A 14,369-nucleotide genomic window follows, 5' to 3' on the forward strand; every position below is an offset into this window, starting at 1 on the left:
TGATAATAAAATAAATACACCCGTGAGAGATATGCCTGGCTTGCACGGACCAAAGAGAACATGTTGGAACCCAATTGCCTCTTACCAACAGTAATTTGTCACAGCAACTTGATGAGAGAACATTGGGTTGCCAACTTTATATCACCATATTGCTAGAGGTTTGATCACATAATCTCGAGCCGAGGACTCTTATCCGGACTATCTCCCCCGCAGTTCAATATGTTTAATGATTAGGAAAAGTAGGTGTCCAAAGAAAATATATTTTAAAAGCCCCTGGTTTCAACCTGAATTCCAAGAGACTCCTAATGAAGCAGTAATGTGACCACAATTTCCCTGGCGTGACCAGTTGGCAGGAATTGATTTTTTACAAATGTTTTAATTGGGTTTTTGAACAAAGTATATTTACCGTTATGTACACAGAATAAAAAATATATATAAAGAGCACACACAAACAAAAAAAAACTGGTAGGGTAATATGCACTAGCCAGTTGGGAGGATTGGCGCTTTCTGCAAAGGGAAATGGGACTGGCTCAGGTTTCTGCAATAAATAAACAGGCGCATGCGGCTCGGGAGCGGCGAGAAAACGAAAGTGAATGAAGTGAGAGAGCGGGAAGTGAGAGAATTTGGCCGCCCGTTCACTCGGAAGCCGGCGCTTCGTACGGGGAAAGTGAGGTGAAAATGTGGCTGCAACAAAGCGGCGCTCTGGCCGCCTTCCTCTGCGCGTCGGTGGCTCAGCTGCAGGTTCCTGTGAGAGGAGCAGCGGGAACCCCCTCAGGTAATTCACTCGGCCCTCTTCATTTTAAAACAGCGAATTAAAAGCCGCACCCGTGCGTCATAACACGTATTCGTTCAAAGTTGCAAGGAGGTGAATCGTGCCCGAACTCTTCAACCCTGAAAGCAGGAGGAGCCGGGCAGTCCGCACTCGCCAACACCCTAAGCGCCGACTGTTTCCAGCTAGATGGGTCTGAGGAGAACAGCAGTTTGTCCCCTCACCAAACTCCACCTCCGGTTCAGACAGGCGACGGCTGCTCTTAGCCATCTTAGACAGTCGGTGAAGTGGAGGCCTCTTTAAGACAATAAGATCTTCAACAATAGTTATTGCTTTAGGAAAGTAATCCTGAAATATTTTAACCATCTGCTTATGTGACCGCCATGAGGCTTGATTTTAAGGTAAATATTTAAAAAAGGGTAACTTTGAAAATAGTAAGAGACCTGCAGGGAATGGAAATTTGGCTGGACTTTACCCCTTTCATTCTGACAGCCACCTCTGACTGTGTCTTGTGCTCACCTACCTATCTGTCAACTTCTACTTACACCCTTTTTGATATGTATTTATATATATACAGGCCACATTTGCATATTTTTCACAAGGGGCTGATGAGCAAATTTCAGAAAGATATAAGGTTTGACACAAGTGAACTGAATTTCAAAAAGGTTTGAGGTTTTAAGGAAAGCAGCGATTGCTAAGCAAAAGTACAGCACTACCATACTAATAAATTATTAGGTTTTGAAAATATGTAATAAAAATAACCAGTGTGTGAGAGGTGGGTGCGTGTGTATGAGGTGGTATGTGAGTGAGAAACCTGAGATCGGGAGTAAGTCAGTCACTCACTCCCTCTCTCCACACACACACACACACCTCAGCCACTTACTCTCCCCCACCCCCACACACTCTTCCCCCACCCACACACACTCAGCCACTTGCTCTCCCCCCCCCACCCCCACACATTCAGCCACTTGCTCTCCCCCCCCCACCCACATGCAGACTCAGCTACTCGCTCCCCCCACCCACATAAACACTCACATGCAGCCACTTGCTCTCCCCCCCCCCTCACCCACATGCAGACTCAGCTACTCGCTCCCCCCACCCACACAAACACTCGCATGCAGCCACTCGCTCCCCCGCACCCACCCACACACAGCCACTCACTCCCCCCACCCACCCACACACAGCCACTCGCTCCCCCCACACATACACACTCCACTAATCGCTCCCCCACACACAGCCACTCACTCCCCCGACCCACACACACACTCAGCCACTCGCTGTCCCCTGCACACACACACACAGCCACTCGCTCTCCCTCCCCACCCACACACACCCATTCAACCACTTGCTCCCCACACACACACTCAGCCACTCGCTCCCCACCCCCACACACCCATTCAGCCACTCGCTCCCCCCACCCACACACACCCATTCAGCCACTCGCTTCCCACACCCACACACACCCCGCACCCACACACACCCATTCAGCCACTCGCTCCCCCCATCCACACACACACACACACACACACTCACTCACTTGGCCACTCGCTCACCCCCCAACACACTCAGCTACTCGCTCTCCCCCCCCCCCCCCCCCCCCCCCCCCCCACCACACATACACACTCACTCACTCGGCCACTCGCTCACCCACACACACACACACACAGCCACTCGCTCCCCCACCCCCACGCACACATGCTCAGCCACTCGCTCCCCCCCATACACACAAACGCACACAGCCACTTGCTCCCCTCACCCCCACACACACAAACTCAGCCACTTGCTCCCCCCACCCACAGGCACCCATTCAGCCAATTGCTCCCTCAGCCACACATAGCCACTTGCCCCCGCCCCCACCACACACACACGCGCAAAACCACTCGCTCCTCACACCCCCCCCCCCCCAACGCACACACACAGCCACTCACTTCACCCCCCACACAGTCACTTGACAATTCCAGTTGGTGGATAGGAAGATCCCAGAATGACATCCTGGCTTGAACGATCGTAATTTTTACTTCCATCGGCTATTTTCATCAAGGATCCACCTCCTGGTTTTTTGTTTTATAAATTTAGAGTGCCCAATTCATTTTACCAATGAAGGGGCAATTTAGTGTGGCCAATCCACCTACCCTGCACATCTTTTGGTTGTGGGGGTGAAACCGACGCAAACACTGGGAGAATGTGCAAACTCTAAGAACAAAGACAAGTACAGCACAGGAACAGGCCCTTCGGCCCTCCAAGCCTGCGTCGACCATGAGGCCCATCTGAACTAAAACCTTCTGCACTTTCGGAGTCCATATCCCTCTATTCCCATCCTATTCATGTATTTGTCAAGATGCCCCTTAAATGTCACTATCGTCCCTGTTTCCACCAGCCCCTCCGCCAGCGAGTTCCAGGCACGCACTATCCTCTGTGGTTTTTTTAAAAACTTGCCTCGTACATCTCCTCTAAACCTTGCCCCTCACACATTAAACCTATTCCCCTAGTAATTGACCCCTCGACCCTGGGAAAATGCCTCTGACTATCCACTCTGTCTATGCCCCTCATAATTTTGTAGACCTCTATGAAGTCGCCCCTCAACCTCTGACGTTCCAGTGAGAACAAACCGAGTTTATTCAACCTCATTATAGCAAATTCCCTCCATACCAGGCAACATCCTGGTAAATCTCTTCTGCACCCTCTCCAAAGCCTCCACCTCCTTCTGGTACTGTGGCGACCAGAATTGAACACTATACTCCCAAGTGTGGCCTAACTAAGGTTCTATACAGCTGCAACATGACTTGCCAATTTTTATACTCAGTGCCCCGGACAATGAAGGCAAGCATGCTGTATGCCTTCTTGACTACCTTCTCCACCTGTGTTGCCCCTTTCGTTGACCTGTGGACCTGCACACCTAGATCTCTCTGACTGTCAATCCTCTTGAGGGTTCTACCATTCACTGTATATTCCCTACCTGTATTAGACCTTCCAAAATGCCTTGCCTCATATTTTTCTGTCATCTCTCCGCCCAAGTCTCCAAATGATCTAAATCCTGCCATCCGCAATTCCACCAACCTTTATGTTGTCCGCAAACTTACTAATGAGACCAGTTACATTTTCCTCCAAATCATTTATATATACAGCAAAGGTCCCAGCACTGATCCCCGAGGAACGCCACTAGTCACAGCCCTCCAATCGGAAAAGCACCCTTCCATTGATACTCTCTGCCTTCTATGACCTAGCCAGTTCTGTATCCATCTTGCCAGCTCATCTCTGATCCTGTGTGACTTCACCTTTTGTACCAGTCTACCATGAGGGACCTTGTCAAAGGCCGTACCGAAGTCTATATAGACAACGTTCACTGCCCTACCTGCATCAATCATCTTTGTGACCTCCTCGAAAAACTCTATCAAGTTAGTGAGACACGACCTCCCCTTCACAAAACCATGCTGCCTCTTGCTAATACGTCCAGTTGCTTCCAAATGGGAATTCTCGAAGAATTCTCTCCAGTAGTTTCCCTACCACTGATGTAAGGCTCACCGCCTTATAGTTCCGTGGATTATCCTTGTTACCCTTCTTGAACAAAGGAACAACACTGGCTATTCTCCAGCTCTCCGGGACATCACCTGAAGAGAGTAAGGATCCAAAGATTTCTGTCAAGGCCTCAGCAATTTCCTCTCTTCCCTCCTTCAATATTCTGGGGTAGACCCTATCAGGCTCTGGGGACTTATCCACCTTAATATTTTTCAAGACGCTCAACACCTTGTCTTTTTGGATCTCAATGTGACCCAGTCTTATACGCCCTTCTCCAGACGCAACATCCACCAATTCCTTCCCTTTGGTGAATACTGATGCAAAGTACTCATTTAGTATCTCGCCCATTTCCTCTGGTTCACACATCGATTCCCTCCCCTTTCCTTCAGTGGGTCAACCCTTTCCATGGCTACCCTCTTGCTTTTTATGTACGTGTAAAAAGCCTTGGGATTTTCCTTACCCCTATTTGCCAATGACTTTTCGTGACCCCCTTTTAGCCCTCCTGACTCCTTACTTAAGTTCCTTCCTACTTTCCTTATATTCCACTCAGGCTTCGTCTGTTCCCAGCCTTCTGGTCCTGACAAATGCCTCCTTTTTCTTTTTGACGAGTCCTACAATATCTCTCGTTATCCAGGGTTCCTGAAATTTGCCATATTTATCCTCCTTCCTCACAGGAACATGCCGGTCCTGAATTCCTTTCAACTGACATTTGAAAGCCTCCCACATGTCAGATGTTGATCTACCCTTGAACATCCGCCCCCAATCTATGTTCTTCAGTTCCTGCCTAATATTATTATAATTAGCCTTCCCCCAATTTAGCACATTCACCCTCGGACCACTCTTATCCTTGTCCACCAGCACTTTAAAACTTACTGAATTGTGGTCACTGTTTCCGAAATGTTCCCCGACTGAAACTCCTACCACCTGGCCGGGCTCATTACCCAATACCAGGTCCAATACAGCCACTTCCCTAGTTGGACTATCTACATATTGTTTTAAGAAGCCCTCCTGAATGCCCCTTACAAAGTCTCACCCATCCAAGCCCCTAGCACTAAGTGAGTCCCAGCTAATATTGGGGAAGTTAAAGTCTCCCATCACAACACGCCTTTCCAAAATCTGTCTAACTATCTGCTCCTCTATCTCAAACTGGCTGTTGGGAGGCCTGTAGTAAACCCCCAACAGACAGTGACCCAGAGCGGGATCGAACCTGGGACCTCGATGCCGTGAGGCAGCAGTGCTATGCCACCTTGCTGCCCCTCACCTCCAGGTTTCTAACTATCCTTTCAAACAAGGCTTCCTCTCCACTATTTTAGCAAGGATTCTCTTCCAGGTTTTCCAACTCTCGTTTCAGTATTTCCTTTGTCTTGAATTGTCACAGCATCCAAACTTCTACATAAAAACTAAGGTACTCAGTCCCCAACAGAATACTATTGCTTCCACTGGCTGGAAATATGGATAACAAACGTACAATTGGTTTTGATCTCTGGCTTTTTTCTGGCCAATTTCACCCAGAACGTCACTATTAGCTCTCTCTTTAGCTTCAGTGATCAGTGCCTGTTCCAACAACCATTCCTCTTTGTTACTTAACTTCAAACTTGCTGGGAACTAGCATCTAGAACTAACTCCAGCTTCTCAGGAGCTTGCTTTCATGCACATCATTCCATTGTATGGCTTTCCAGCTTCCAGCAGAGTGAGAACTGTTCGTTTGCTGCCTTCCCAACTCCAACCGCCTGGATCAAACTCAAAAAGCAGCATCTTTTTTCCCCAATCTCATATTGCATATTGTCAACTCTCAACACAATAGAAACATAGTTTGCACTGAAACCAACTCCCCCATACATGCAAAACCTTTGTTTAACATGAATCAAACTAAAGTTATATCCTTTCCGACATTGAACACAGAATTAAACCCACTTAAATCTATATCTTATTTTTAATATCCAACATACAAAATAGAGATCACTTAAACCTACCTCTGTTTCCCGAAACCACACACACATTCAGCCACTTGCATCCAGCCACCCCCACACTCACTCACACCCACCCACCCGCACTCACCCACCTCCACTCACCACACACACCCTTGCTCTCACCCATACACAATCACACTCGATCTCAACCTACCCACACACACACACCCACTCCCTCACTCCACCCACATACAATAGGAACATAGAAAGTCAGAGAGATCTGGGCGTGCAGATCCACAGATCTTTGAAAGTGGCAACACAAGTGGACAAGGTAGTCAAGAAAGCATACGGAATGCTTGCCTTCATTGGACGAGGCATCGAGCATAAAAACTGGCAAGTCATGCTGCAGTTGTATAGAACATTGGTAAGGTTACACTTGGAATATTGAGCACAATTCTGGTTGCCATACTACCAGAAGGATGTGGAGGCTTTGGAGAGGGTGCAGAGGAGGTTTACCAGGATTTTGTCTGGCCTGGAGGGTGTCAGATATGCAGAGAGGCCGAATTGATTCGGACTGTTTTCATTAGAACAACGGATTTTGAGGGTGACCGTACAGAGGTCTCCAAGATTATGAGGGGCATGGAAAGAGTGGATGGGCAGGCACTCTTTCCCAGGGTGGAGGGGTCAGTCACTAGGGCGCATAGGTTTAAGGTCCGTGGGGCAAAGTTTAGAGGAGATGTGTGAAGCAGGTTTATTTCACACAAGGGTGGTGAGTGCCTGGAACGCATTGCCAGGGGAGGATGTGGAAGCAGATACATTGATGGCGTTCAAAAGGCATTTTTGAAAATAAATTCAGAGTACCCAATTCATTTTTTCCAATTAAGGGACAATTGTAGCATGGTCAATCCACCTACCATGCACACCTTTGGGTTGTGTGGTGAAACCCACTCAAATACGGGGAGAATGTGCAAACTCCACACGGACATTGCCCAGAGCCGCGATCAAACCTGGGATCTAGGCGCCGTGAGGCAACAGGGCTAACCCTCTGCGCCACCTTGCTGTCCTGTTCTGTCCTGTCCTGTTAGGGCAGCACGGTAGCATGGTGGTTAGCATAAATGCTTCACAGCTTCAGGGTCCCAGGTTCGATTCCCAGCTGGGTCACTGTCTGTGCGGAGTCTGCACGTCCTCCCCGTGTGTGCGTGGGTTTCCTCCGGGTGCTCCGGTTTCCTCCCACAGTCCAAAGATGTGCGGGTTAGGTGGATTGGTCATGCTAAATTTTTAGAACAGTACAGCACAGAACAGGCCCTTCGGCCCTCAATGTTGTGCTGAGCAATGATCACCCTACTCAAGCCCACGTATCCACCCTATACCAGTAACCCAACAACCCCCATTAACATTATTTTTTAGGACACTAAGGGCAATTTAGCCTGGTCAATCCACCTAACCCGCACATCTTTGGACTGTGGGAGGAAACCGGAGCACCCGGAGGAAACCCACGCACACACGGGGAGGACGTGCAGACTCTGCACAGACAGTGCCCCAGCCGGGAATCGAACCTGGGACCCTGGAGCTGTGAAGCATTGATGCTAACCACCATGCTACCACGCTGCCCCAAATTGTCCATAGTGTCCTAAAAAAGTAAGGTTAAGGGGGGGGTTGTTGGGTTACGGGTATAGGGTGGATACGTGGGTTTGAGTAGGGTGATCATTGCTCGGCACAACATCGAGGGCCGAAGGGCCTGTTCTGTACTGTACTGTTCTATGTTCTATGTTCAAAAGGCATCTTGATCAATACATGGAAAGGATGGGTATAGAGGGATACAGCACTAGGAAATGCTGAGGGTTTTGGCCAAGAGTGGTATCATGACCGGTGCAGGCTTGCAGGGCCGAAGGGCCTGTTCTTGTGCTGATTTGTTCTTTGTTCTTTGCAACAACACTCGTTCCCACCCCCACACACAATTGCACTTGGCTTACTTCCACAGTCACTCTCACCAAAACTCATTCCCACCCACATATTCACCACGGCACCATCTGTTCCCCAGGCTCGCCAAGGCCTCTCCTTCCTAGCATCCGACTCAACATTGGCCTCCCGGGATAGACCAGACTCGACCTTGGCCTCCCCGTCCTGACTTGACCTTGGCTGCCTGGGCCAGGCCCGACTTGAACTTGCACTCGTTGGGGCTCGGGTCAGATCTTTCACTGAAACTCAGCTCTCTGACAGGGATTTTGAAAACTGGTGTCGGGGGCCGCACAGAGGGGTTTTGCCAGCCAAATCTGCCCCTATGCAGTACTTTGGATATGCCTGGGTTAACCTAACATCAGGCACAGGAAAAATGTTAGAGTCTATCATAAAGGATGCAACAATAGGACACTTGGAAAATATCAACGGAATTAGGCAACGTCAACATGGATTTATGAAAGGGAAATGGTGTTTGACAAATCTACTGGAGTTTTTTGAGGACATGACTAGAAGAATAGATGAGGGTGAACCAGTGGTTGTGGTGTATTTGGATTTTCAGAAAACTTTTGATAAAGTCTCAGATGAGCGGTTGGTGTGAAAAAATAATGTGCATGGGATTGGAGGTAATATATTGGCATGGATTGAGAATTGGTTCGCAAACAGGAAGAAAAAGTAGGAATAATTAGATCTTTTTCAAAGTGGCAGGCAGCGCCTAGGGGTACTCATGCAAAAATCCTTGGTGGGGCCCCAGCTATTCACTGTATACGGCAATGAATTGGATGTGGGACTAAAAGTAATATTTCCAAGTTTGCTGAAGACATGAATTCCTTGGTGGGAATATGAGTGGTGAACAGAATGTTAAGACAAGTTGATTGGACAAGTTGAGGGAGTGGGCAAACATGTGGCAAAAGCAGTATAATGTGGGTAAATGTGAAGTTATACACTTCGGAGAAACAGAATGACCATATTATTTAAATGGCGATAAATTGGGAAATGTTAATGTACAAAGGGACCTGAGTGCTCTAGTATACTAGTCACTGAAAGCAAGCATGCAGGTACAACAAGCATTATGAAGGTAAATAGTATGTTGGCCTTCATTGCAAGAGGACTTGAGTACAGGAGCAAGGGTCTCTTACTGCAGCTTATATGGCCTTGCTGAGATCACACCTGGAGTATTGTGTGCAGTTTTGGTCTCCTGTTCTAAGAAAGGATATACTTGCCATAAAAGAATGCAGCGAAGGATTGTCATATGAGGAGAAATTTGGTTGACTGGGCCTGTATTGACTGGAATTGAGAAAATGAGAGGGATATAATTGAAACATTTAAAATTCTGACAGGGCTAGACTGGCTGGATGCAGTGATGTTGTTTGCCCTGGCTGGGAATGTCTAGAACAAGGGGTCACAGTCTCAGAATACAGTGTAAACCATTTGGGGCCAAGGTGAGGAGAAATTTCTTCTCTCGGAGGCTGGTGAACCTGTGGAATTCTCGACCACAGAAGGCTGTGGAGGCCAAGGCACAGAATATATATACTTCTTTAAAAATTAGATTTGTCCTTTTGAAAAATAATTAACTTAAGAAAATAAATTCATTATCAATGCAAAACCGGCATCGTACAAATGAAGAACCATTGCAAATATAGGAACAAGCAAGATAGGGTGTATTTGGAACAATGCACTTAAAAAATTAATGCCTCCAGTTTTAGTATGGGATCAATTCAAAAATAAATTAGATAGGGAAAAGAGGATAGAGGAGAAAAGAGTATAAGGCCTTATAAGTAGATAGATAGAGAAATACAGCACAGAACAGGCCCTTCGGTCCACGATGTTGCGCCAAACTTTTGTCCTAGGTTAATTGTAGAATTTTGGACAATTTATCATGGCCAATCCACCCAACCTGCACATCTTTGGACTGTGGGAGGAAACCGGAGTACCCGGAGGAAACCCACGCAGTCACGGGGAGGATGTGCAGACTCCACACAGACAGTGACCTAAGTCGAAATCGAACTTGGGATCCTGGAGCTGTGAAGCAATTATGCTATCCACAATGCTACCGTGCTGCCCTTAAGAAGTTAACCTACACTCCATTATTCTACCCTAATCCATGTACCTATCCAATAGCCGCTTGAAGGTCCCTAACGTTTCCGACTCAACTACTTCCACAGGCAGTGCATTCCATGCCCCCACTACTCTCTGGGTAAAGAACCTACCTCTGACATCCCCTCTATATCTTCCACCATTTATCTTAAATTTATGTCCCCTTGTAATGGTGTGTTCCACTCGGGGGAAAAAGTCTCTGACTGTCTACTCTATCTATTCCCCTAATCATCTTATAAACCTCTATCAAGTCGCCCCTCATCCTTCTCCGTTCTAATGAGAAAAGGCCTAGCACCCTCAACCTTTCCTCGTATGACCTACTCTCCATTCGAGGCAACATCCTGGTAAATCTCCTTTGCACCTTTTCCAAAGCTTCCACATCCTTCCTAAAATGAGGTGACCAGAACTGCACACAGTACTCCAAATGTGGCCTGACCAAGGTTTTGTACAGCTGCATCATCACCTCATGGCTCTTAAATTCAATCCCTCTGCTAATGAACCCGAGCACACCATAGGCCTTCTTCACAGCTCTATCCACTTGAGTGGCAACTTTCAAAGATCTATGAACATAGACCCCAAGATCTCTCTGCTCCTCCACATTGCCAAGAACCCTACCGTTAACCCTGTATTCCGCATTCATATTTGTCCTTCCAAAATGGACAACCTCACACTTGTCAGGGTTAAACTCCATCTGCCACTTCTCAGCCCAGCTCTGCATTCTATCTATGTCTCTTTGCAGCCGACAACAGCCCTCCTCACTATCCACAACTCCACCAATCTTCGTATCATCTGCAAATTTACTGACCCACCCTTCAACTCCCTCATCCAAGTCGTTAATGAAAATCACAAACAGCAGAGGACCCAGAACTGATCCCTGCGATACGCCACTGATAACTGGGCTCCAGGCTGAATATTTGTCCAAAGATGTGCGGGTTAGGTGGATTGGCCATGCTAAATTGCCCGTAGTGTCCTATAAAATATAAAGTTATGGGGGGGGGGGGGGGGGGGGGAGGGTTTGTTGGGTTGCAGGTATAGGGTGGATACGTGGGTTTGAGTAGGGTGATCATTGCTCGGCACAACATTGAGGGCCGAAGGGACTGTTCTGTGCTGTAAAAAAAAAAATTGCCATCCACCACCACTCTCTGTCTTCTATCGGTTAGCCAGTTTGTTATCCAACTGGCCAAATTTCCCACTATCCCATGCCTCCTTACTTTCTGCACAAGCCTACAATGGGGAACCTTATCAAATGCCTTACTAAAATCCATGTACACTACATCCACTGCTTTACCTTCATCCACATGCTTGGTCACCTCCTCAGAGAAGTCAATAAGACTTGTAAGGCAAGACCTACCCCTCACAAATCCGTGCTGACTATCCCTAATCAAGCAGTGTCTTTCCAGATGCTCAGAAATCCTATCCCTCAGTACCCTTTCAATTACTTTGCCTACCACCGAAGTAAGACTAACAGGCTTGTAATTCCCAGGGTTATCCCTATTCCCTTTTTTGAACAGGGGCACGACATTCGCCACTCTCCAATCCTCTGGTACCACCCCTGTTGACAGCGAGGATGAAAAGATCATTGCCAACGGATCTGCAATTTCATTTCTTGCTTCCCATAGAATCCTTGGATATATCCCGTCAGGCCCGGGGAACTTGTCTATCCTCAAGTTTTTCAAAACGCGCAACACATCTTCCTGACAAGTATCTCCTCGAGCTTATCAGTCTGTTTCACACTGTCCTCTCCAACAATATGGCCTCTCTCGTTTGTAAATACTGAAGAAAAATACTTGTTCAAGACCTCTCCTATCTCTTCAGACTCAATACACAATCTCCCGCTACTGTCCTTGATCGGACCTACCCTCGCTCTAGTCATTCTCATATTTCTCACATATGTGTAAAAGGCCTTGGGGTTTTCTTTGATCCTACCTGCCAAAGATTTTTCATGCCCTCTCTTAGCTCTCCTAATCCCTTTCTTCAGTTCCCTCCTGGCTATCTTGTATCCCTCCAGCGCCCTGTCTAAACCTTGTTTCTTCAGCCTTACATAAGTCTCCTTCTTCCTCTTAACAAGACATTCAACCTCTCTTGTCAACCATGGTTCCCTCACTCGACCATCTCTTCCCTGCCTGACAGGGACATACATATCAAAGACACGCAGTACCTGTTCCTTGAACAAGTTCCACATTTCACTTGTGTCCTTCCCTGACAGCCTATGTTCCCAACTTCTGCACTTCAATTCTTGTCTGACAGCATTGTATTTACCCTTCCCCCAATTATAAACCTTGCCCTGTTGCACGCACCTATCCCTCTCCATAACTAAAGTGAAAGTCACAGAATTGTGGTCACTACCTCCAAAATGCTCCCCCACTAACAAATCTATCACCTGCCCCTGGTTCATTACCAAGTACTAAATCCAATATGGCCTCCCCTCTGGTCAGACAATCTACATACTGTGTTAGAAAAGCTTCCTGGACACACTGCACAAACACTACCCCATCCAAACTATTTGATCTAAAGAGTTTCCACTCAATGTTTGGGAAGTTGAAGTCGCCCATGACTACTCCCTGTGACTTCTGCACCTTTCCAAAATCTGTTTCCCAATCTGTTCTTCCACATCTCTGCTGCTATTGGGGGGCCTATAGAAAACTCCCAACAAGGTGACTGCTCCTTTCCTATTTCTGACTTCAACCCATATTACCTCAGTCGGCAGATCCCCCTCGAACTGCCTTTCTGCAGCTGTTATACTATCTCTAATTAACAATGCCACCTCCCCACCTCTTTTACCATCCTCCCTAATCTTGTTGAAACATCTATAGCCAGGGACCTCCAACAACCATTTCTGCCCCTCTTCTATCCAAGTTTCCGTGATGGCCACCACATCGTAGTCCCAAGTACCGATCCATGCCTTAAGTTCACCCACCTTATTCCTGATGCTTCTTGCATTAAAGTATACACACTTCAACCCATCTCCTTGCCTGCAAGTACTCTCCTTTGTCAGTATTACCTTCCCCACTGCATCACTACATGCTTTGGCGTCCTGAATATCGGCTTCCTTAGTTACTGGACTACAGATCCGGTTCCCATTCCCCAGCCAAATTAGTTTAAACCCTCCCGAAGAGTACTAGAAAACCTCCCCCCCAGGATATTGGTACCCCTCTGGTTCAGATGCAACCCGTCCTGCTTGTCCAGGCCCCACCTTCCCCAGAATGCGCTCCAATTATCCAAATACCTGAAGCCCTCCCTCCTACACCATTCCTGCAGCCACGTGTTCAACTGCACTCTCTCCCTATTCCTAGCCTCGCTATCACGTGGCACCGGCAACAAACCAGAGATGACAACTCTGTCTGTCCTGGCCTTTAACTTCCAGCCTAACTCCCTAAACTTGTTTATTACCGCCACACTCTTTTTCCCACCTACGTCGTTGGTACCAATGTGCACCACGACTTCTGGCTGCTCACCCTCCCCCTTCAGGATCCTGAAAACACAATCCGAGACATCCCTGGCCCTGGCACCCGGGAGGCAACATACCTTTCGGGAGTCTCGCTCGCAACCACAGAATCTCCTATCTATTCCCATTCTATCTATCTAACCATTGAATCTCCTATTACTATTGCTTTTCTATGCTCCCCCCTTCCCTTCTGAGCCCCAGAGCCAGACTCAGTGCCAGAGACCTGGCCGCTGGGGCCTTCCCCCGGTAGGTCATCCCCCCCCAACAGCACCCAAAACGGTATACTTGTTTTGAAGGGGAACGGCCACGAGGGATCCCTGCACTGTCTGCCTGTTAGTTTTCTTTCCCCTGACTGTAACCCAGCTACTCTTGTCCAGTACCTTTGGCGTGGCTACCTCCCTGTAACTCTTCTCGATAACCCCCTCTGCCTCCCAGATGATCTGAAGTTCATCCAGCTCCAGCTCCAGTACCTTAACACGGTCTCTGAGGAGCTGGAGTTGGGTGCACTTCCCGCAGGTATAGTCAGCGGGGACACCAGTGGTTTCCCTCACCACCCACATCCTACAGGAGGAGCATGCAACTGCCCTGCCTCCATCCCCTCTTACTTTACAGAATTAGCTGCCCCGTGGACCAACTGGACCTCCGCCCTCCGACTCTGCTCCCAGTCAGCTGTACT

The 14,369-nt window shown here is 47.8% G+C and overlaps 1 protein-coding gene across 2 annotated transcripts in view; it reads left to right on the top strand.

Moving 5' to 3' along the window:
- Positions 1-590: 590 nt before the first annotated feature.
- Positions 591-14,369, top strand: part of nemp2 (nuclear envelope integral membrane protein 2) — an 87,667-nt gene continuing 73,888 nt past the window's right edge. Inside the window, exon 1 of one of the 2 annotated variants that reach the window (XM_038789148.1) lies at positions 591-775. In XM_038789148.1, the coding sequence (XP_038645076.1) occupies positions 679-775 (97 nt within the window). In that variant the 5' untranslated portion in view covers positions 591-678. Of the gene's footprint in view, positions 776-832; positions 1,171-14,369 lie in introns of those variants that run through there. The other variant, XM_038789149.1, reaches the window with a different exon arrangement.

The sequence above is a fragment of the Scyliorhinus canicula genome, chromosome 2, assembly GCF_902713615.1.
Source record: "Scyliorhinus canicula chromosome 2, sScyCan1.1, whole genome shotgun sequence".
In the NCBI taxonomy this organism is placed as follows: Eukaryota; Metazoa; Chordata; class Chondrichthyes; order Carcharhiniformes; family Scyliorhinidae; genus Scyliorhinus; species Scyliorhinus canicula.